Here is a 22,708-nt window from a genome sequence, read left to right on the forward strand (position 1 = left end):
ACAGAGAGATCGAGACCGAGAGAGACAGAGAGACTGAGACTGAGAGAGATGGAGACCAACAGAGACAGAGACGAGAGAGACATCAAGAGAGACCGAGTGAGAGACCAAGAGAACTAGAGACCGAGAGACAAGACCGAGACAGAGATCGAGACTGAGGCCAAGACAGAGACCAAGAGACAGACCGAGAGAGACCGAGACACTCAGAGACCGAGGCCGGGAGACACAGAGACAGAGAGACCGAGAGACACAGAGACAGAGATCAAGACCGAGAGACAGATCGAGAGACCAAGACCTAAAAGAGAGAGAGACTGGGAGACCGAGAGAACTACAGAGAGACCGAGACCTAGAGAACTAGAGAGACCAAGAGAGAGAGACAGAGACCAAGAGAGATGGAGGCTGAGAGAGAAGGAAGCCGAAAGAGACGGAGGCCGAGAGAACTAGAGAGACAGAGACCGGGAGAGAGACCGAGGGACAGAGAGAGACCAACGGACAGAGAGACAGAGACTGAGACAGACCGAGAAACCGAGACAGAGAGAGACCAAGAGACCGAGAGAAACCAAGACCAAGAGACCGAGGGAACTAGAGAGACAGAGAAACCGAGGCCTAAAGAGTCCGAGATAGACCGAGAGACCAAGAAACAGAGACCAAGAGACAGACAGGGAGAACTAGAGAGACCCAGAAAGACCAAGAGACAGAGACAGACCAAGAGAGACACACAGACACCAAAAGACAGACCGAGAGACAGAGACACACAGAGATTGAGACTGAGAGAGATAGAGAGGCCGAGACAGAGAACTCGAGAGAACTAGAGAGACCGAGAGAACTATAGAGACCAAGAGGGACAGAGAGAGACCGAGAGACAGAGACAGACTGAGAGAACTAGAGAGACCAAGGGATAGACATAGACCAAGAGACAGACAGAGACAGACAGAGACAGACCGAGAGAGACAGAGAGACCCAGAGAGACCAAGAGACAGAGATCGAGACAGAGAGATAGACAGAGACATCCGAGACCGAGAGACAGAAACAGAGACTGAGAGACTCAGACCGAGAGACCAAGAGACCCAGAGAGACAGAGAGACTGAGACCAAGAGACAGACCGAGATAGAGAGACCCAGAGAGACCAAGAGACAGACCGAGAGACTGAGAGAGATAGAGAGGCCGAGACAGAGAGACCAAGAGAGAGGCCAAGAGAATGAGAGAGACTCAGACTGAGAGAGAGCGCGAGACACTGAGAGAGACAGAGAGACCGAGACCGAGAGAACTAGAGACCGAGGGACAGACATAGACCGAGAGACTGACAGAGACAGAGACGGAGAGAGATAGAGAGACCGAGAAACAGAGTCAAAGAGACAGAGAGACCGAGACAGAGGCAGACCGAGAGAGACTGAGAGAGATAGAGGCCGAGACAGAGACCGAGAGACCAAGAGACCAAGAGAACTAGAGAGACTCAGACTGAGAGAGACCAAGAGAACGAGAGAGACCGAGACACACAGAGAGATCGAGACCGGGAGAGAGCGGGAGACACCGAGACAGAGACAGAGACCCAGAGAGATCGAGAGAGACAGATACACAGGCTGAGACTGAGAGACTGAGACAGACCAAGAGAGACACAGAGAGATCGAGACCGAGAGAGACAGAGAGACCGAAAGAGAGAGACGGAGACCAACAGAGACGGAGAGAACTAGAGAGAGACCGAGAGAGACACAGAGATCGAGACCGAGAGAGACACAGAGACAGCTGAGAGACAGACCAAGACAGACTGAGAGAGACACAGAGATCGAGACTGAGAGAGATAGGCCGAGACAGAGAACTAGAGAGACTGAGACCGAGAGAGACAGAGACAAACGGAGACAGACTGAGAAACACAGAGATCGAGACTGAGAGAAATGGAGACCAACAGAGACCGAGACTGAGACTGAGAAAACGAGAGAGACAGAAAGAGCGAGACCAAGAGAGAGACAGACCGAGAAACCGAGAGTCTGAGACCGAGAGAGACACAGAGAGATCAAGAGAGACAGAGACCGAGAGACAGACCGAGACACAGAGATCGAGACCGAGAGAGATTGAGACCAAGAGCGATAGACTGAGGCCGAGAGAGACAGAGACAGACCAAGAGAGACACCGAGAAACAGACCGAGACTGAGAGAGACGGAAACCAACAGAGACAGAGAAACAGAGACTAAGAGACTGAGACAGAGAACGAGATACAGAGACCGAGAGAGACTGAGACACACAGACACAGATCAAGACTGAGAAACAGACACTGATACAGACAGAGAGACCAAGACCTAAAGAGACAGAGACCGACAGAGAGACCAGGAGACCGAGAGACCAAGACCTAAAGAGACAGAGACCGACAGAGAGACCAGGAGACCGAGAGACCAAGACCTAAAGAGACAGAGACCGATAGAGAGACCAGGAGACCGAAAGACCAAGACCTAAAGAGACAGAGACCGACAGAGAGACCAGGAGACCGAAAGACCAAGACCTAAAGAGACAGAGACCGACAGAGAGACCAGGAGACCGAGAGACCAAGAGAGAGACCGAGACAGAGACAGACCTAGAGAGACAGAGACTTATCCCAAGCCCGAGAGAGACCAAGAGAGACCAAGAGAGACTGAGACTGAGCCCAAGAAATGGAGACAGAGAGACCGAGAGCCAGAGATAGACCGAGACCAAGAGAGAGAGACGGAGAGAGACCAGAGAGACCGAAAGACAGAGAGACAAGACCAAAAGAGACAGAGCCCCAGAGGGAAACAGAGACTGAGACCAAGAGAGACAAAGCCCGAGAGAGAGATAGAATAAAATATCTAGAGACAGATCTAGAGAGCCAGAGATGCATATATTTAGAAATAGAGAACGAGAGAGAGACACAGACCACAAGACTAATCAAGAGACCAACTGAGACATCATGAGACCATAGTATTTCAAGAGATTGAGAGAAACAGAGATAGAGATCTAAAGAGATCAAGACAGAGATAGAGAGGGAGGTAGACAGAACTAGAGATTGGTTGATCAAGATATCTAGAAAGAGAGATAGTGAGGGAGGGAGAGGACACCAAGACTGAGAGACAGAGCAAGAGACAGTAAGACATCATGAGACCCTACGATTGAGAGCAGTGGAGATAGACTGATTGAAACATCACAAGACCATGAGAGATCTCGTTCAAGAAAGATCGAGATCAAGACAGCGAGAGAGAACCCAAATGAGACACCATGAGACCATAAGACCAAGAGAACTGCAGTCAAGAGAGACACAGATTGAGAAAGAGACCGAGATCAAGATAGAGAGTAAGAGAGATGCACAAACATACATAAACACACACAGAGAGAGAGGAGATCTAGAAATCATTACATCTAGAGAGAGAAGGATCAATATAGAGTAAGAGAGATAGACACCAGAGAGATGGAGACACTGTGGAAGAAATGGCAAAGGAGCAAGAGACATCATAAGATTCTGAGAGACACAAAGAGACTGAGAGAACTAGAGACAGGAGATGATCTAGAGAGATGGAGACCAAGATAGAAAAATAGAGACAGAGATCTAGATACAGAGACAGAAACACAGAGGTAAAGATCAGAGTGAGATTGTGATATCATGTGACTGAGAGACAGAGACATTGGAAGAGAGACTGAGACAGGGATAGAGATCTTGAAAGCAAATGACACAGATCGGGTGAGATTAAGTGAGAGACAGATAGTAATCTAGAGATAGAAAACCAGATGGAGAGATCACAAGATAGAAATCAAGAGATTTAAAGACAAATCTAGAAGAGCAGACAAAGATAGAAATCTAGAAAGATAAAAATAGAGACTGAGACGAGATCAAGTATGAGAGAGAGATTGAGATTGGGAGATATTGCGAGACACTGAGACATCAAGAAAAAAAGAGAAACAGATCAAGAGAAATAGAGACATATAGAGATAAAGTGAGAGAGATCAAAAGAAAGAGACAGAGATCCCGAGAAATGTTACAAGACTGAAAGAGACTTTGCAAGACTGAGAGACTTAGAGCTTAAAAGACTTCACAAGAGAATGAGAACCATCACAGAGCCTAAGAGACATCACAAGTGTGCAAGACATCATGAGACAAAGACCAAGAGAGACAGATCTAGAGAGAGAGAAAGGAGGATTGAGATTGAGAGCTTGAATGACATCAAGTTCAAGATCGAGAGAGATCAAGATTGAAAAACAGATTGAGAGATTCAGTGATCGAGAGACCAATCAAGACATCATGAGACCTCGAGAGCACTCACTGCAAGAGACAGATCAAGATCTAGAGATAGAAGTCTAGAGAGATTAATAAAGATTTAGAAAAAATAAAGATCAAGATTGAGAGACATGAAAGAGATTTATATAGAGAGATGGAGGAAGAGTGATCTATATAGAAAGCAAGCAGGAGAGAGCGATCAAGACATCATGAAAAAAATGGCAGGAGTCCAAAAGTCCTCAAGATATTCCAAGTTATATTGCAGAATTCTGAAAGACATTATGAGGTCGAGACAGGTTGACATTGAGAGAGACAGAGATAGAGAAATAGACATAGATCTAGATAGAGAGGCATAGACCAATAAAAAGATATCAAGAGATCATGACAGATCACTTGAGATCATGAAGCAGACATTGGAAGAGAGATTGAGATAGAGATCTAGAGAGATCGTAAGATTAAAAAAAAAGCACAACTGAGAGATCGATTGAGATCAAGAGATTGAGAGACAGAAACAGTGATCTAAAGAAACTGAGATTGAGAGTGATTGAAAGACAGATTTAGAGAGAGAAAAAAGAGACAGATGAGACTGAAAGATCAGGAGAGGGAAATGGAAAAATTTAGATAGATCACAAGCCTGAGAGAGATCATGAGAATGACAGACATTGTAAGAATGAGAGAGAGATCAAGATTGAAAGATATCAAGAGAGACCAAGACATTACAAGAGAGAGAGATGCAGAGATCTCAAGAGAGAGACTGAGACCAAGATAGAGATCATGAGAGACATTGGAAGAGACAGTACAAGACAGAGACATTGTAAAAGTGCAAGAGACAATGTGAGAGATATTAGGAGATCAACATAGCAAAAGAGATCTCATGAGATTGAGATGCCAAGATCAAGATCGAATGAACTCAATAGAGATCCAGACACGAGGAAATGATCAGGAGAGAGACACAGATAGATTGAGATAGGGATAGAGAGATGGAGACAGAGATCTAGAAACAGACATAGAAATCTAGAGAGACATAGAGACAAAGATAGATCAAGAGAGATCTACAGATAGAGACTCAGAGAGACATAGACTGAGAGAAAAGCTAGAGGCATAATGAGATCATGTGATTGTGAGAGGTTTTTATCAAGACAAAGATATATAGAGACAGGGATAGAAATCTAGAGAGACAAATGTAGAGATAAAGAGATGGACAGAAATCTAGGAAGATCAAAAGAATTCTAGAGATATAAATAATTATAGAAAAAAGAGATCAAGATAGAGATCGAGAGATTGACACCACAATTCCAAGATCAAAACAGACGTACACTGAGTATCAAGTGAGATTGAGATACAAAGAGACAGAGACACAGAAAAAGATCTAGAGAGAAGAATATAGAGATCTAGAGAGCAATATCTAGAAAGAGATCAATAGGGATCTAGAGAGCGAGATCAAAACAAGGGAGACTGAGATCCAAAGAGATCGATCTAAAAACACAGATCAAGAGAAAGAAATTTAGAGAGAGAGAAAGAGGTTGAAAAAGAGATCTAGAGAGATTGAGATATCTAAAAAGAGTGAAAAACCAGATAACTAAAGAGAGAGATAGATAACTAGATATATATAGAGAAGAGACATCTAGAGATCAAGAGACAGATCAGGCAGGAGACACATCGTGAGAGATAGCACAAGAGACATAGCAACACTGCACCATCATGAGGTCAAAAGAGACAGCAAGATAGGGATAGAAATCTAGAGACACAGAGGAAAAAAATTACATACATACAGAGATTGACAAAACAGAAAGATCTAGAGATAGATATCAAGAGAGAGACTGAGACACAGAGACCAAGAGATTTTGAGAGACATTGTGCAATGAAAATTGAGCAAGACATAGCTAGAGATCTAGAGAGACAAACACCTAGAGAGATAGACACAGACATCAAGAAAAGACAGATCTCAGAGATTACAAGAAAAATCAAGATCAAGTGCAATCAAGAGATATTGAGATCAAAAGAGAAAGATCTAGAAAGAGATAGAGATCCCGAGAAAGAGAACTAAAGAGAGACATACAGAGACTATGACACATTACGAGAGACAACATGAGACATCGTACGATTGTGAGATTGAGATCAGTTGAGGCTGAGGTCCAGATCAAGAGTGGGAGAGTCACCTCCATGGTGGAAGTCACTTCCATGAAGGAAGAAACAAACAGGTGGCCAAGGTGAAAAGGTGGTATGAATGAAGATTTACCTGTATAATCCAAAGGATCAGGCAGTGTTTGATTCTGCTGTACAAAGAATCACTATGAATCAAAACTGATTAAACGGCATTTAACAACCACCACCATAAAACAACCTTAAAACGACCACAGATGTCCTTGTGACCCCAGCAATACACTTACCAGAGGGAGAGATAGAAATAGATCCAGACAGAGATAGAGAAACTTTTAAATAGGAAATGGTTCTCTGCATTTGGAGTGTATGAAGAAACACAGTGGTAGGTCATCCAAAATAAAAAATAAATCAACATTTGTAGTTAGGGAAATTCTAATGTTTAAAACAGTGTAGATCTGATCTGGAAATTAGGAATCTTCAAATAAAAATAAGCTTCACTAGGAAGATTCCACCCTAAAACCAGTATGGAATATACTCCAAAACCTGTCAGTTTAGACTGAATGGCAGTGAGATATTTTTCTTGGACAGATGATCCAGCATCCCCTGACCCTCAAGTTCTTGAGTGGGCTGCAACCTCCCTTCTGAGTATGAATCAAAACTAATGAGTCAAACCAAAATCATTCTTAGATGATTTTTACCTGGCAAGAGAAGAAAGACTAATAGATAATGCTGCTGTTGTGTACTTTCATGTTGGAATCAACCCATAGTTGACCCTCAAATGAGTTTTCAGAGGCAGTAATTGCATGGAAGGAAATTGCCCATCCTTCTCCCACAGAGTAGCTGGTGAACTTGAACCAAGTGCTTTCAGGATTGCAGCACAGATTCTTACCACTAGGCCATTTCTTGTTGTTGTAGACACATTTTAAATGAGCAAAGGAAAAGACAATATACAATAAAATCAGACAATAAGATCAATACAATAAGACCAGACAGTATGTGCATTGTAATTAATGTCATAAAACAATGTGTATGTGTGAATGAATCAAATACCAACAGCTTTATCATTTTTTTTAAGACCAACATTGCAATAGAAAAAAAATTCGCAAAAAAACCCTGTCTTAGACGAGAGCCACAGATAGGCAAGGGAGTAGAGAGGAAGCTCCCACTCACTTGCTTTAAGTGTGGATCTGAAGGACACTTGGCCAAGTGTGGCCCACATCAGGTCTTCGTGGCTGACAGGCCTCAGCTCTCAGCTGGAAACAAAGGAGGACGCTTCAACGATTTAGATCCTCCCAGAAGAGCTGTGGGTGAGCATTAACAGTACTGGTAAGTATATTCGTTTTCTCCTGGACACAAGAGCCTACTATTTGGTCCTAAACGCCTTCTGAGGTTCCAACTCTTCTATTTCTTAGTTGTTGGAATTGACGGAAAACCTCATAAGCAGTTCCTTACTTCACCTCTGCCTTGCATGCGGACTTCCAAGTTGTAAAACAACCCAGTGGTAGATGGAATTTGCTCCAGGACTTAAGAACAATAAATGACATAGTTGAGCCTCTACATCTTGTGGTTCCTAACCTTTATACTATAATAAAAAAGTACTAGTCAATAGGCCTTTTATTGTAAGAACTACCTTCCCTCTGTAACTTGATTTGTGCCACTATTAGAGCCTCTGCTGGGAATATTATTGCTTTTTAATTTTTGACTCATGTACTTTTAACTTGTTAGTTAAATTTGTGTCTTGTAGGCTGCAACACTTCCATGATACATCTTCAAGGATATGAACATGTACGGCTAAGCACATTCCTATTGCGAAAGGGGCCCTTTAGAGTAGTGAGAGAAGATCTTCACCCTGAAACCTACAGTGTTAATTTTCCGCAGGAAGTAGCTAAGAGAATACGCCGTCCCCTTTTCCTTATGAATCAGGGTGAAGTCTCTCTCAGGGAGGAGTGATAACAAATGGCAAAGGACAAACTGACAAAAGAGATTAATCAGAACTGGCTTTGACAAGCACTGTGGCAACTGGACAATTAAAACAGACTTTCAAGGTGGGGGGAAAGAGGAAAGAACTGAGGAGGAGGGTCGAGAAAATAGTGCAACAATGAATGAATGGAAACACAAAATCTCTGTCAATGTTCATTAAAATTAATAAAATTTAATTTTAAAAAACCCGTCTTTTTAGTGTAATACTCATAATATAGAACATACCTGATCTATCAGGTACAGGAGAGATCATGGATTGAATTATGGTGCCCTTTAAAATATACGTGTTATGAGGTGAAAAGATGAAAGATGAAACTGTACACCCTGAAACTCACCAAAGCCCTGATCCATATAAGAATTGTTTCTCTGCAGTGTGGCCTATATTACCTTTTGTTTTAGAGGTAGTAAAAGGAAGCAGAAGCCAGCAGAGAGAAGCTGCTGATATAGCCAATGAGTATTACAGAGAGTTAACATTATTAGGCAAAGACATGTTTTTCTTTTGCTTAAGCTTTGCATTAATCCTAGCAGCTTTCTAAACTAAAATACTTTCCATGAGAGTTTTGTTTCCTGCTTAATCCAGCAGTTAACAGTTAAAAGTTAATTTCCTGAATGAATTTTTTTTAAAAGTTAACTTTCTTTGAGGCTTTGAGTAATAATAGCATGATTACTTTTAACCTGGCTTTCCTTAGAGCAGAACAGTAAGAAGCTCGCTGTGACATACTGGAGGGAATCAACAGCTCTCAAGATGACATTAGGAGCTGGTCAGCATGACCAGGAAACCACCTCACCCAGATTACCCCAGACAAAGCAAGCCCTAACCCATGTCCCTTTCCTATAAAACCTTCACTCAGGTTCCAGGGCATGGAGGCAGATTTAGGAAACCTCCACCTACTGCCTTCTATACATAATAAAGCTCCTGCTATTTACTTAAAAAAAAGAGAGAAGAAAATTACTATTTTGGACTCTGATAACCCACCAATCAAACAGAATAAGTGGGAACAGAGAATCTATTCAAACAATTGACAAGATTTTAAAATTTAAAATCTTAAATGCCTTTTTTGTACACAACTTCAACTCCCATTGGCCCTGATGGTCACACTCCTGCACAATCCCCTCCTGTAATGTAGTAGTGCTGGTCTGCGTAACTAATGGATTAAAGCAGTGGTGATGGTGTGTCACTTCCAAAGCTATGGCCACTCTTCCTCTGTCACCTGGTGAAGAACTAAAGAAACTAAGGCCTCTGGCCAATAAGCCATGTGAGTAAGCTTTGAAGTGAATCCTCTAGCTCCAGATGAGGGCTTGCCTGCAACTTCAAAGAATCCCTAAGTCATAACCTGCTGCTCCCAAGTCCCTGACCCTCTGAAGCCCTATGAAGATAATCAGTAGTTGTTTAAGTCCCTGAGTTTTGGGTTTAATCTGTTATACAACAATCCAGTCAAGGAAACCCTGCCTTCCATTTTCTCAGGAAGCCTGAGACAGCAGTAGAATGACTAGAAGGCAGAGTGCCTGTTCTGAATCTGGATGACCTGGCTTGCAGTGCCCTTCTGACAACCGGCTTTTTTTATAGGGCCTTAGAGAGGTTTTGGTAAACCTGTTTCTCTGCACTGCCATTCCATAACCAAATGAGAGAGAAGCAAAGTGACCACAACCCATAAAAATCCTTGTCATGACAAAGACAACTGACCCTGGGCTTCTTCGGAGAGCTTTCACACTATAGTGAGTTGTTTAATAGATAAAGACTTAGATGAATAATTGTCCCATATCTATTAAACAACTGCAATACTTATTACCTTTTTTTGGTGGCTAATTTGGATAGAGGAGATGTAGAAGAACTTGGATGAAAAAGGGTTAGACCCACACAACATCTGAACAGAAACATCGTATCCTCTCCAGCTCCAGCTCTACTTTCTACTCAGATTGCACTTAAGGGCTTGTGCATCACTATAAAGCGTCGGGTTACTTGGGGAAACAAAGGCTCTACAGCATGAGAACTTTAAATACTCCCTGGGGCCAAGTGGACACGATACATGTGTGAATCAGGTGGCGGATGGTAAGGAGGGTGGCCAGTCAGAGATTTCATGCCACCCCTAAAAAAAAGCAAAAGCATTGTGGAGAGCCAAGGAAACCAAACCTGTCTGCTAAATTTGATCCACTAAATACCAAGTTGCAATTAACCTCTGCATTTGGCACCATTAACAGTAAAGGGCTAAGGATCTATGTGTGTATGTGCGCAAATGCTGTTTGGATAATCTGTTGTTGTGGTGTTAAGAGTTGGAACATATCCATAACTGACCCTCCTGTGGGTTTTCAGAGACAGTTATCAGATAGGAGGAGATTGTCCATCCTCCTTCTGAGGAGCATCTGGTGGAGTCAAACCACACGCCTTCAGGATCGCAGCACAGCATCAGAGCTATGTGGATACTTTAGGTCTCAATTTTTCCATGTCCTTGGATGTTTAGGACTAATCATATACATTGCAGATGCTAGAATGTTCTGTGAATAGATCCTCACTGCACACCCATCCTTCCATTCATTCATACATTCACTTATGGAGTACCCACTGTAAGCTACATACTATGTGGCATAACCAACCCCCATTGCACCAAAATTTGTACTTGAAATCCCATTTTGTGCCTTTCTAAGTTTGGCTTCTTTGCATCAGTACTGTATTTGCAGGTAATGCAGACCCTCTATTTTAAGAAATGAGTTCTAGTCCCAAATCCACAAATAAAGAATTATTATAATAATAGCATATTCATGAAAAGCAAATTACTTATCTTGGCGTTTAACATCCTTGTAACTATTCCTGTACTTTTAATGTCAACAGGGAAAAAAAGTAATGTCTGAGTCTGGCTGATACCATAAATTAATGTTAATAACAGTTTTGACACTAATAGCAAGTTTTAAAAGGAGAAAAAAACCCTCTAGTCTCTAAGCTAGATTTTCATTTCTTAAGATTCACCTCAGTTCACTGTCAGTGAGACTCCCCTAGAACAATTACAGCTACTATTTCACCTTCACTGGGAGCCTGAAACGACTAGAATCTGGAAAGGTTCCATGAAATTGTATCTCTTCTCTGCCTTTGCTCACTTTTGTTGAGGAAAACACCCATGCCCTTGAGTTATAGCAACAGGATGTTTCTCAGCAGACACTGTGCTGGACCCCTGTAAACAAATGAACACTTATACAGATTCATTTAAAACCACTGACTATTTCTTCAGACCCTGAAAATTCTCTGTGAGAAGGAGGGTGGCCAAATAAAATACATATAAGATAAGGGGAAATTTTAAATCTTAAACTATCAAAACCATGGAATCCCAGAGAATAGTTAGTAAGCTCGCTATTTTTTTTTCATGCTCTTCCCTAGGTACTTCAAAAATGCTCCACGAATTAAATTGACCTGAGCTGAAATTTTAATAAGCCCAGACAAAAAATAAGAACTTAGCTCTTGAAAGAAAAACTGTCTGTAGAGCTGGCACCCTGAATTCTGACTTCAAGACTCAACTATGAGAAAACTGTTTATCCCACATAATGCTCTACGTGAAATATTAGAAATATCCTTGTAAGGCCATGAGGAAACTGGATTGAGGGTAGAGGAAGTGAATATATGTATGCATGAAAGGAGTGGTATGTTGATATATGAAAAAGCCAAGATGGCAGCGGCAAAGGAAGCAGCATAAGGAGCTGGAGGCATAGCAAGCCACATAGAAATGGGTCACCATGCCCTCCACAGCCCACAGTTTATCTATAAAAAATTACACAGTTGATTACTGGTCTTCAGTGTGTATTGAGGCTCAACATCAAGAGGACAGAGATTCCTGAAAAAGAACGGATGCTGGTGGTGAAAGAGACAGCCTGAGGAGCTGGAGGCACAGCAATCCGCATTGAACTAGACCACCGTGGCCCTCCACAACTCGCAGTTTATATATACCTAAACAGCCAAACAGCTGACTACTGGTCTTCAATATGGATTAAGGCTCAACATCAAGAGGACAAAAATACTAAAAAAAGAAAACAAACCACAACATAGGTAAGTCCCACTTCTACCCACTACCCACTGGTGAGCCCACACCACTGTGACCCCCGTGGGGCCTCCATGGCCAGAGCCCATGCGTCCCCTAGCCTGGACTGGGCAGCGGGCACTGGGCCCCATGGCTGGTGTGACAGAGGCCCTGCACAGCCGACAGCAGTGGATGCCAGCAGCTGCAGGCTCTCGGTGCAAGAGGGGACAGGCATGGGAGGTGAAGGACTAGATACAAGAGCGCATCTTGCATTCAGTGAAGAAGATTTCCTTAGAGAAGAAAAGAAGATCCTCAACACAGTGATTGGAGCAATGGGCTCAAGCGTGTCTCAGATTGTGGGGATGGTGTACAATAGGACAAGGACTAGATTTGTTGTTCATAGAATTGTTGTGAGCCATTAAGAGAGCGCTGTGAGCATAGTTGACACAAAGTTATGCTACCAAACCAAAGTTGGGTGATTTTAACCTGCGACCCTCAGGCCTGGTTTTGATTGTTTTCGGTCAAACACTCTCCTAAATGGTTTATCACTGCTCTGTCAATTGGCTGTACAGAGGTTGCTGTGATGCTAAACACTGTGATACTGATCTGACATACGTGATAATGGTTACCCATTATGGACAGTGTTCGGTGGAGCTCCCCAATTAAAACAAGCTTGGAAGCAGGAGTGGCATCCACTTCCGAAAGAGCTTGCCTCCAGAAACTCTATGAACTTAGAGAAATGATGCAAGTTATACAAGTGTTCAGGTCTTTCATTCATAGGGTCTCTATGAGTTGTCTATGACTTGACAACACTTAATAACAGATACTGAACAGCAGATCTCCTCAGTACACTATACCTTTTGATTTCTTGACTACTGCTACCAAGAACTGTTTCAACCTAGGGCGAGTCTGTTCACCACTCTCAAAGCCCCTTCCTCCATTTGTGGAAGGGGGAGGGTAGTGATGCCTACTTTGAGTTGCACTCAGACCACATGGTGGAAGGGAGAGGGGCGACGGTGGTGGTGCTGGAACTGAGGATGCTGTCCCTGGCCATGGTGTTCAGTGGGGCACAAGGTCCAGAATTCAGGGGAGGGCAGTGGTGGAGGTGGGGGGGCCTGCAAGGAGAGCTGCCCAGCCCCCAGGGAGAGCTGCCCAACCCCTGAGGAGAGCCTGCTGGGGAGAGCTGCCTAATATATACGAGGAATTTTATCTAAGCTACTTTCCTCCACCTCCTTCCCCAGTACATGTGTAAGTAACAGCTCTTCTTTTTGTAACTCACAAGTTCGGTCTCTCTACGTTTGATTCCTTTCCTATAGATAACTTTTACACTGAGTCTTGTTCCAGACCTGAACCCTGAGCCCAATTCCAGAGACAAAAGGGAAGTGAAGGAGGATGGAGCCTCAGGGTTCAGCCAGCCATCCCCACTGGACTCACCTTGGGAAACATTTTGCAGTCCAGAGGGCAGAAAACATCAGAAAAATATCTTCTAATTGAAGAAGAATGCATGCAGCTTCAACCCAGGACCACCACTAAGGTGCTAAAGTGGTCTCCCCTTCCCCTCAACACCCTTGTTCAGCATGAAGAAACCAGAGAGTCTGCTTTCCATTCCCAAATGAGAAGCCCACAAGTGAATAAGACAATGTCTTTGTTAAAAAAAATATTATCATTGGACTATGCTCACCATTACCCTGTCATTTCTGGTCCTCAGTGAATCTTTCTCATTTCTTTTGACCACTCCGTCCACCCACCAAATTGTGCAGCCCTGTGATTTCATCCTCACTCTTCTGCTCCCAACACTTACCCCCTTATATCCCCATACATGTTTTTCACAAAAAAAAAATATATATATATATATATATTTGAAAAATTAAAATAAGGAACTTAGCCCTTAGCCCTTCCCCTTACCAGCTCTTTCTAGAAGTCTCTGTCTTCTTGTTGTTGTTGTTGTCATTAGGTGCCAGTGAGCCAGATAGGACTCATGGCAGCTCTATGAACTGTCCTATCCTGTGCCATCCATACCATCTCTGACACACTTTAGCCCATTGCTGCAGTCACTGTGTCAATCCACCTGGTTGAGGGTCCTCTTCTCCTTTGCCATCCTTCCACATTCCAAAGCATGATGTCCCTCTCCAAGGAATGCCTCTCCTACCAACATTTCCAAAGCATGTGAGACGAAGCGTTATCATCTTTGCTTCAGAAGAGCACTCTGGCTGCTCCTTCTCTAAGACGTATCTGTTTGTTTGTTCTTTTACTCCTCTTAGATCCAGCCATTAGGACATGACACGGTTGGTCTATAGCACTTATCTCCATAATCATCTAGAGACCACTCAGCTTTAAGCAAAATATCTCTTTTGACTTTCAAACGTTGTTCTTGTCTTATTATTAATTGAGTGTTTTACTTTTAGATAATCCTCTAATGAACAAGCTCAAATGAGCTGAGAGGCAGCAGTGACAACCCATCAATAAAATAATTAACTCGAAGTGGATTTTGTTAGAGAATTCTCATGTCATAATAAAAAATCTGGGCTACTTAAAATCAAGGAAATCAAATAGAACCATCTCTTTCTTATTTTAAAAGGAAAGTTAGCTTTAAAAGTATCTCTTCATACAGTGCCATCAATGCTACTGACAATACTTAATTTACCCTGGAAGGGCATGTACAAAAAGAAATACCAAGAAAGTACACAATGACTTGCAGACTTTTCTTTCTTTTCCATACTTCTCACTCAGTTATTCATAGAAGACAGGCAAGGAGACCCCTAGTACATTTTCTCTTTCAATTTTAACATTCACGTCATGGCCTGAGTCCCTAAGGCTTTTATGTCTTAGTCGAACACTCAAATGCTCTGGTCAAGGCATGGCATGCACAGATGTAGGGCAAAATCCCATCTTTTCTGTCTTCTAACCAGTGAAAGAAAAGGATTTCTGACAACAAACACTAACCAAGCAGCTCTATCTCTTTTTTGAGCCTCTCCCCTAAAACATAAATGCCAGTGGTTGGTTCCAGAGACTGTGATCCTTGTCTTTCAACCCAAACTCTATTTTGCCAATGACTCATTCCAACTTTTGCATCACCACCAACTGAGAACCTAGCACGAGTTATGAGATTAACCAGTGCAACAAGAGACATCCAGAAAAGAGTAAATGACTTTCAAGCTCTGGACAGGAAATGGGAAAGGGACGAGGAGATCATAGCTGGGAGCAATATTGGGGAATAGAGCAGAAACTCAAAAAGGAAATGGCATGGACTTGAAGTCAGTTAGGCTAATGCCCAAAGCAGAGTTATAAGGGACATCCATGAGAAGGACTATAAACTGAAAAAACTGTATGACCAAATGAAATCTTTACATACCCATGCTCCATCAGGTCCAAACAGTTCCAGGAAGTTGCCAATGAATTCCCTTGACTTTTCTTCCCATTTTTGAATAAGATCATGGCTCTTTTCTTCCACTCTGTTAACAAACTCCTTTGATCTTTCCTCCACATTTTTGACCTTTTCCTTCATCTTGTCTACCTGGTTCTGGAAACGATACTTCTTCTCCTGGTCAAAAATTAAAGGTGAAAGAAATATTTATCTAAAAGGTCATGAGATCATTCAATCATTCACACCAGTGATAATGTTTTATTTCAACTTGAATTTGTTCCTTACCTGAAAAGTAAGGGTATTGCTGGATTGAAGGGAAGCTAGCTCTTTGTAAAACTCATTTGTCCTGAGCTGTTTATTCCCTGAAGACAGGAGACAGCAAGGGGCCCCCTACAGAGGGAGTGTTACTTCCTGAGCTAGAGTTCACTCTGAGGCATCATGGTAAGGGTAAACCAAATTCTTGCATTTGTGAACCCCTCCTTCCTGAGTCAAGCAGAAGGTTTTCTATAGAAAGAACTTGGCTTCGTTTGCATTTAATTCTCTTTGTGATTTACTTCCTGGTAATTTTCAATAAAGATACAGAGAAGCTTGGCTTGGGGTCTTCAGTCGAGAACTGCTGGCCCCCTGTTTTATGCTCTCTGCTCTATCACAAAAACAAACAAACAAACAAAAAAACCTCATTTGTCCAAAAACAACTATGAGATATGATCTCAACCCAGTAAGAATAGCAAAATTTAACAGAACAGCAAGCAACAAATGCTGGCGAGACTGTGGAGAGACTGGAACCCTTATTCACTGTCGGTGGGAGTGTAAAATGGTACAACCACTGTGGAAGGCAGTATGGCGCTTTCTCAAAAAGTTGCAAATAGAGATACCATTTGACCCAGCAATTCCACTGCTGGGAATATAACCTAAAGAGACCATAACCGACATCCAAGCAGATATATGCATACCCATATTTATCACGGCTTTGTTCGCAATACCAAAGAGTTGGAAACAACCCAAGTGCCCATTAACAAACGAATGGATAGAGAAGCTGTGGTATATTCACACAATGGAATGCTACGCTACATTGACAAACAAGGAACTCATGCAATATTATTCAAAATGGGTGACCCTGAAGGACATTATGCTGAGTGAAATTTCTCAGTCACAAAAGGACAAATACTGCATGTTGCCACTGTTGTAGAATGGGACTGACATCAGGGTTGGGGTAAGACTAAGAAAAACTGGATAAATTATGTATACTGCATTGAAATAGATGTTTAAAAGCGATCTATGATAGGGTATTATGGTTATCACAGGAGTACAGAATTAAGGTTGCATAGTAAAGTGTACTTCGTGGGGGGGGTGGTATTGTATACCAATGAAGGAATTTTTCTACTTTTCAAAGAGAGGAACGAACTGGTGGGGGAGTGGTGGGCAGGGAGAAAAGTGCAACAATGTATGAATGGAAATCCAAAATATCTGTAAATGTTGTTTAAAAGTAATAAAAAGAATTTTAAAAATCATTTGTCATTAGCTTATTCAGGTATAGAAAGGGAAATAGAAGTGGTTTTAATGATTCCTTTATTTTAAACATCTATGAATTAAATTCATATGTTTAAGGGAAGAATAAAAAAAAATACAGGTTTATCCTCTAGGTAGATAATGAGAAAATATTTCCAGTCAATTCTGCTGAGGCTTAGATTTACAATGAATGGCCACTCACAGAGGTTCCCTGAGTTGTCTGTTTTATTGCTAAAACTCAAGGAGTTTGAAATAAATGGGCCATTTTCTGAGCCTCAGAACTTAGGTGTTGTAAGGCCTGCTAGGAGGTCAGCTAAGATTCAATCTCCATCAGAGAGCAACTAGTATATTAAAATTTTTATTTTAATGATACTTTCCATTAAGATCATTGAGTTGCATCTATATCCTTAGAGATGATTCATTTATCACTCATTATTTGTTGTGTGCCATCGAGTTGGAACCAACCCATAGCTGACCTTCCAGCAAGTTTCCAAGAGGCAGTAAATCTCACAGGATGAGATTGCACATCCTTCTCCCAAGCAGCAGCTGGTGGATTTGAACTGTGTGCCTCTGGGATTACAATGCATCTTTTTATCACTAAGCCACCAGAAAGATGGCTTCTCTGGACTGGGATTTGTTTTTTCTTACAGCCATTTTATCTATGTGCATGTAAGTTATTCATATGGAAAGCAAGTCAGATATCACCTCTAAATCTCAGCTTCAACCTTCATAAAATGGGGGTGTTTCTATACATAAATGCATAGGGGTGCTGTAGCAGTTAGACAATAGGTGTAAAGTGCTAGACTCCAATTCTGGCATTGTGTGTGTCAAAGTGTATCAACTATATAATTTCTATTAAACAGCAAAGGAATTTAATTGGCTTATGAGAGTTGAATCCAAACCATGAAAACAACACAAGACAAAATGTCTTCCTGTGAAATCATGATATTTTGATACTTTTTCTCATAAAGGGGTAAAAGCTTAACATTTTCCTCTACTGTGTGGGACTAAAGCTCATTTTGCATTGCATTTCATCATCTTTAAGACATCTGAAATAATGTAAAACTCAAGATTCCTTGATTTGGACCTTCTAAATCTTATGAAGGCCTCACTCAGGGTGTCGTGGGAGGTATATGTGCTACCATGTTGTTGTTGTGAGCTGTCAAGTCAATGCCACCTCATTTATCCCTAAAGGATAGAGTAATCTTTATGGAACCAGACTACCACATCTTTTTCCTCACACAACTGGTGGCATTGAACTGCTAACGTTCTGACTAGCAGGCAAACACTTAACCACTGTGCCACCAGCAATCCTTAGGACCACACACACACACACACACGCTATGGGAAGTTACCATCTTCAAAGACCTATTCGGTGACCTTGGTGAACTGTTCAACCACTCTCTGCCTCTGTCTCTTTACCTATAGGTTGGAAAAAGTCATTTATACCTACCCTCATAAGCTTACTATGAAGACTGAATAAGATCATTCCAATAAAACACTTAGATCAACATATGACAAGCTCTTGCCCAACATTCGCTACTGCCCTTATGCTTCTATTGTTTGCTTCCATAGCTGCTTTTGTACAGGAAATAACCCTGTACAGCTCTCAGAGCAGCACTGAGTGGCAGAATGAGCACGAGACTGTGGGTCAGGAGGTTAGGAGACTACTGGCATCTCCATCTCTACTTTACTTGAAGGATTGTGGCCAGATGACCTCTCAGATTCAAGCTTGCCTCATCTCTCATTCAAGGAAATGGGCCTAGGTGACTGACCCCTTCTGGTTCCTGCCACCTCGGAGGCTCCATGATTCACATCCACGCCCAGGCAACACATCGGATTGTATTTTTGAGCTGCCACCAAGCTTGCTGTCACAAAAAGGCAACCCCACACATCCACTCTAAACTACACGGTTCCTTGAGCTAAGTGACTTATCTAAAGGCCGTTTAAAGAGAGTGAGCAATCACTTTTGGAAATGGCTCGACATGCTTGGATGGTTGACTGAATTCAATTTAAAAAAACAGACAGTTTAATTTATTGAAATAACCAGGGCTTTATTCTCGGGGAGATACCAAATAATCATGCTGACTGAATTCTTTTCAGCCACTTGGTCTGGGGCCACTCAGCCCGGCATTTTCTGTTTTGTTTTCTGGCTAGTGCAAAGCAGGAGACTGCAGTCGCTATGTGCCCTCCCTGTCGAGGACAACAAATACCAAGTGTACAATGAAGGATTCCTTCCTCCTATCTCAGAAAGAGCCCTGCTGGCACAGTGACTAAAGAGCTCATCTTCTAGTGGGAAGGGTTAGCGCTGATAACTCAAAGGGCCGCGGTTCCAATCCACCAGTTGCTCCCACACAATCCACTGCTTCTGAAGACGCGTTGCAGGGTCAGCTGTGTATCAGTCCTGACTCAGGGGGACACCACATGACAACAATCACCACTCCAGGAGAGTCCGTTTCCCTAAGGACAAAATCTTATGGGGCAGTACTATTCTGTCCTACAGGGTCACTCTATACGAGTCAGAATTTATTAACTGGAAATAGCTTTTGTTTGGGGGTGGGTTTCTGGGGGGGGGGTATCCTATTTTGAAGACTCCAATAATCAATTGTGTAAGCTGCTGGATCATTAAAATTGCATCTAATTAAAGTGTCTAATTTTGTAGACATCTCCCTTTTCACATGCCGCATCAACTTTTTTTTAAGGTTGCAATTCTGTCTGGATGGAGAGAGTTCTTGTTTTAATCAAAGATGGCAGGGCCTCACTGCCCAAATACAGTTGTCCAGGCTGACTAAGATCACCTCCAGGAACTGCAGCTGCCCTCTTTGCTTTTTAACAGCTTGTTTTGCTTGTTTTAAAGACTGTTTTAACAGTTGCTCTATTATTAAACTAACAGCAGCTCTGTGGGAACAATACGGCAGAAACACAAAAGGAAGCCAAAGACTTTAGGCTTTATTTAAGCAGCTGTAATTTCTCTGGACAATTAAAAAAAAAAACACAACACTGCTGTTAAGGTTTCTAATGAGCATCTGTAAGGCCTTAATAAAATGAAATTTGGTGGGGGAGGAAAGTTAAAACAAGAAAGCATTTTCTCTGACTTGAGATTTCACTACCTCTGCCTTCCTCCTCCTTGAAGCGGAAGAGAACTCTGGCCTTGCACAAAACTCTGAGCTTCCGTAAAACCTTCACCCAAGTCTGAGAACTCTAAATAGAGAGCTTGGGGAAGGGAACGGGAGCGAGGTAGCTCCTTTATCAAATGTGAAGCTCACAGTCTGTGTTCTCTGGCTAACCAAGGTTACCCTTTTGGATACTTATTCACCTATTAAGTGGGGATAATAATCCACTAATAGGGAGCTCTAGTGGCCTAGTGGTAAGAAGCTACACCACAATCTCAAAAGCACACAGTTGGAATTCTCCAGCTGCTCTACCAGAGAAAGATGGGCAATCTCCTTCTATGCAATTTCCAACCTCTGGAAACTCGCTGGAAAGTCGGTCAGCTATAGGTCAATTCCAATCGATGGTACAGAACAACAGCAACAGCAGCAGCAGCAGCAGCAATCCACCACTGGGTTGCTACATGGGTTTTATAAATGAACAAAAAGAGCCTGTTTAAAACACTTCATGGCATACAGTAAGCACTCAGTAAAGGTTAGCGGTGGTGGTGGTGGTGGTGATGGGTTTTATAAATGAACAAAAAGAGCCTGTTTAAAACACTTCATGGCATACAGTAAGCACTCAGTAAAGGTTAGCGGTGGTGGTGGTGGTGGTGGTGTGGTATGGTGGTCTTCAGAGGCTGTGAAGTGGCTCACTTACATTTATAAAACTGACATTCAGCTCCTTGGCTGTGTACCCTCTCTGGAGATTGCGGCGAGCATAAACATCATAGTCGCGGACAATTCTGGTGATGATGTCGGAGGTTGAGATGCCTTCTGTTCTCTGCGTTGGAACAAACATTCCTGTACAAACAGGAGGAGATAAAAAGGGAGAGGGGGCAATCTATGATCACCTGGGTTGAACCATACCTTCAACAACATTCTTTTCTAGGACAAAGCAGCAGTCAAGAGCCACAGAGGCCCCAGCTCACTCCACGTCTGGCCTCGGCTCACTCCTCCAGCATCAGTTCTGCACGTCCCCTCTCTCTCCTCCAAGCACCACATGTGCATCACCCCCATCCAGATCCCAGGATTTACCACACACTCTCCCGGCTCCTGGTATGTGCCCCTGCCAGCCCTCTACTGCCCTGGCACCTCTTCCTGCCTACATCAACTGCAAGGTTCCTCTCAACCTATAAGGTCCACTCAAAAGGTTATGCCTCTGGAGAATCTTTCCTAATGTCATCAGGTGAAATCCACAATATTTAGGTAGGACATAAATTTGTCTTCCATTAACCAAAGGATGGATTTTTTTTTTTTATGTCTGTTTGCTTGCAGAAAAAGAAACATTTTGACAGCAGAGATTATACCTTAATTGCTCCTGCATCTCCTGCACCTAGCTCCACCGGTGGAGCACATGGGTGGTGTTCGCTAAATGCAAATTGACTCAGTAAGTGAATGGAGACAGAGCAACAGAGTCAATGGATTAGTCACATCATGGCAACACCTCTTCTTCCCCCCCAGGGAAGTCAGCATCACATCATACCAGGAAAAGGAGAAAAAATGAGCCTATTTTGGTTGGCTCCAATCTAAAAGCGTGCCAGTGGGGTATAAGATGATTTTATCTCCCGAATTACAGTCTACACTGCATGGTGGTTTCACCACTCAAAGATCCTTTCATTGAGAATATGTGGGGTTGAGTAAAAATAAACAAGCACAGAGAATGCCAAGTTCTAAGAGATTTTCCAACATATATTTGGGTGTTCCAGTCTAGAGCTGGAAAGAGGTCACAAAGCATTCAAGGAGGCATTAATTAGGTCTATGCTCCCACTTATGTTCATCTATCAAAACTATGTGTTGCCAATGAAGACTCCTCCACCTAATATCATTACGGGCCCTTAGACAGAGACATCCGTGGATCTTAGAGTGCCCCTTACAAATCCAGTTCTTTTTTGGCTCTGTAGACATCTGTGAGTTTTTCAGTCTTGTGGACCCCCCCTACAATATCCCTCTGGGGATTATTCTTTTTTGTGGGTTTAAAAAACATTTTCTACTAGTTTATTTACAAAATTCAAATAAATGATTTTCAAGAACAAATTCTTTCAAATTCCCTCACCCTCCCACTCATCAAATTGTACAACCCCATGATATTGTTATCCCATTTGTACATTTAGTTCATTTTACAGCAGGGTGATGCTGCTGATGGTAAAGAAATAACGCATTCCATTTCTAGAGTCATGTGACTCTGAAGAATGAGTTGGGGTTGCCACTAGCCCAAAATCATCTTTTTGGAAGGGTTAGACATGGAAAACCTAAAGGAAAATAGAACACACTATAATTAGTTTTGTGATTTGGCAAGGGAGAAAACAGCATCTAAGCACCCAAATTGATCGAGCTATGTAGAGTCTACCAGTGGATGTGGGAATAGAGGGAGGGAGAAAGAGAGGGA

The 22,708-nt window shown here is 42.4% G+C and overlaps 1 protein-coding gene across 1 annotated transcript in view; it reads right to left on the reverse strand.

Annotated features, from left to right (window-relative positions):
* PCYT1B (phosphate cytidylyltransferase 1, choline, beta) overlaps window positions 1-22,708 on the reverse strand; it is a 133,907-nt gene that overhangs the window by 18,816 nt on the left and 92,383 nt on the right. The window contains exons 6-7 of the mRNA XM_006885040.1: window positions 20,981-21,123; window positions 15,650-15,838 (exon numbers count right to left, since the gene is read on the reverse strand). Of these exons, the coding sequence (XP_006885102.1) occupies window positions 15,650-15,838; window positions 20,981-21,123 (332 nt within the window). The remainder of the gene's footprint in view (window positions 1-15,649; window positions 15,839-20,980; window positions 21,124-22,708) is intronic.

Source organism: Elephantulus edwardii, unplaced genomic scaffold (genome assembly GCF_000299155.1).
Source record: "Elephantulus edwardii isolate Elephantulus edwardi_28Jun2011 unplaced genomic scaffold, EleEdw1.0 scaffold00040, whole genome shotgun sequence".
Taxonomy (NCBI): Eukaryota; Metazoa; Chordata; class Mammalia; order Macroscelidea; family Macroscelididae; genus Elephantulus; species Elephantulus edwardii.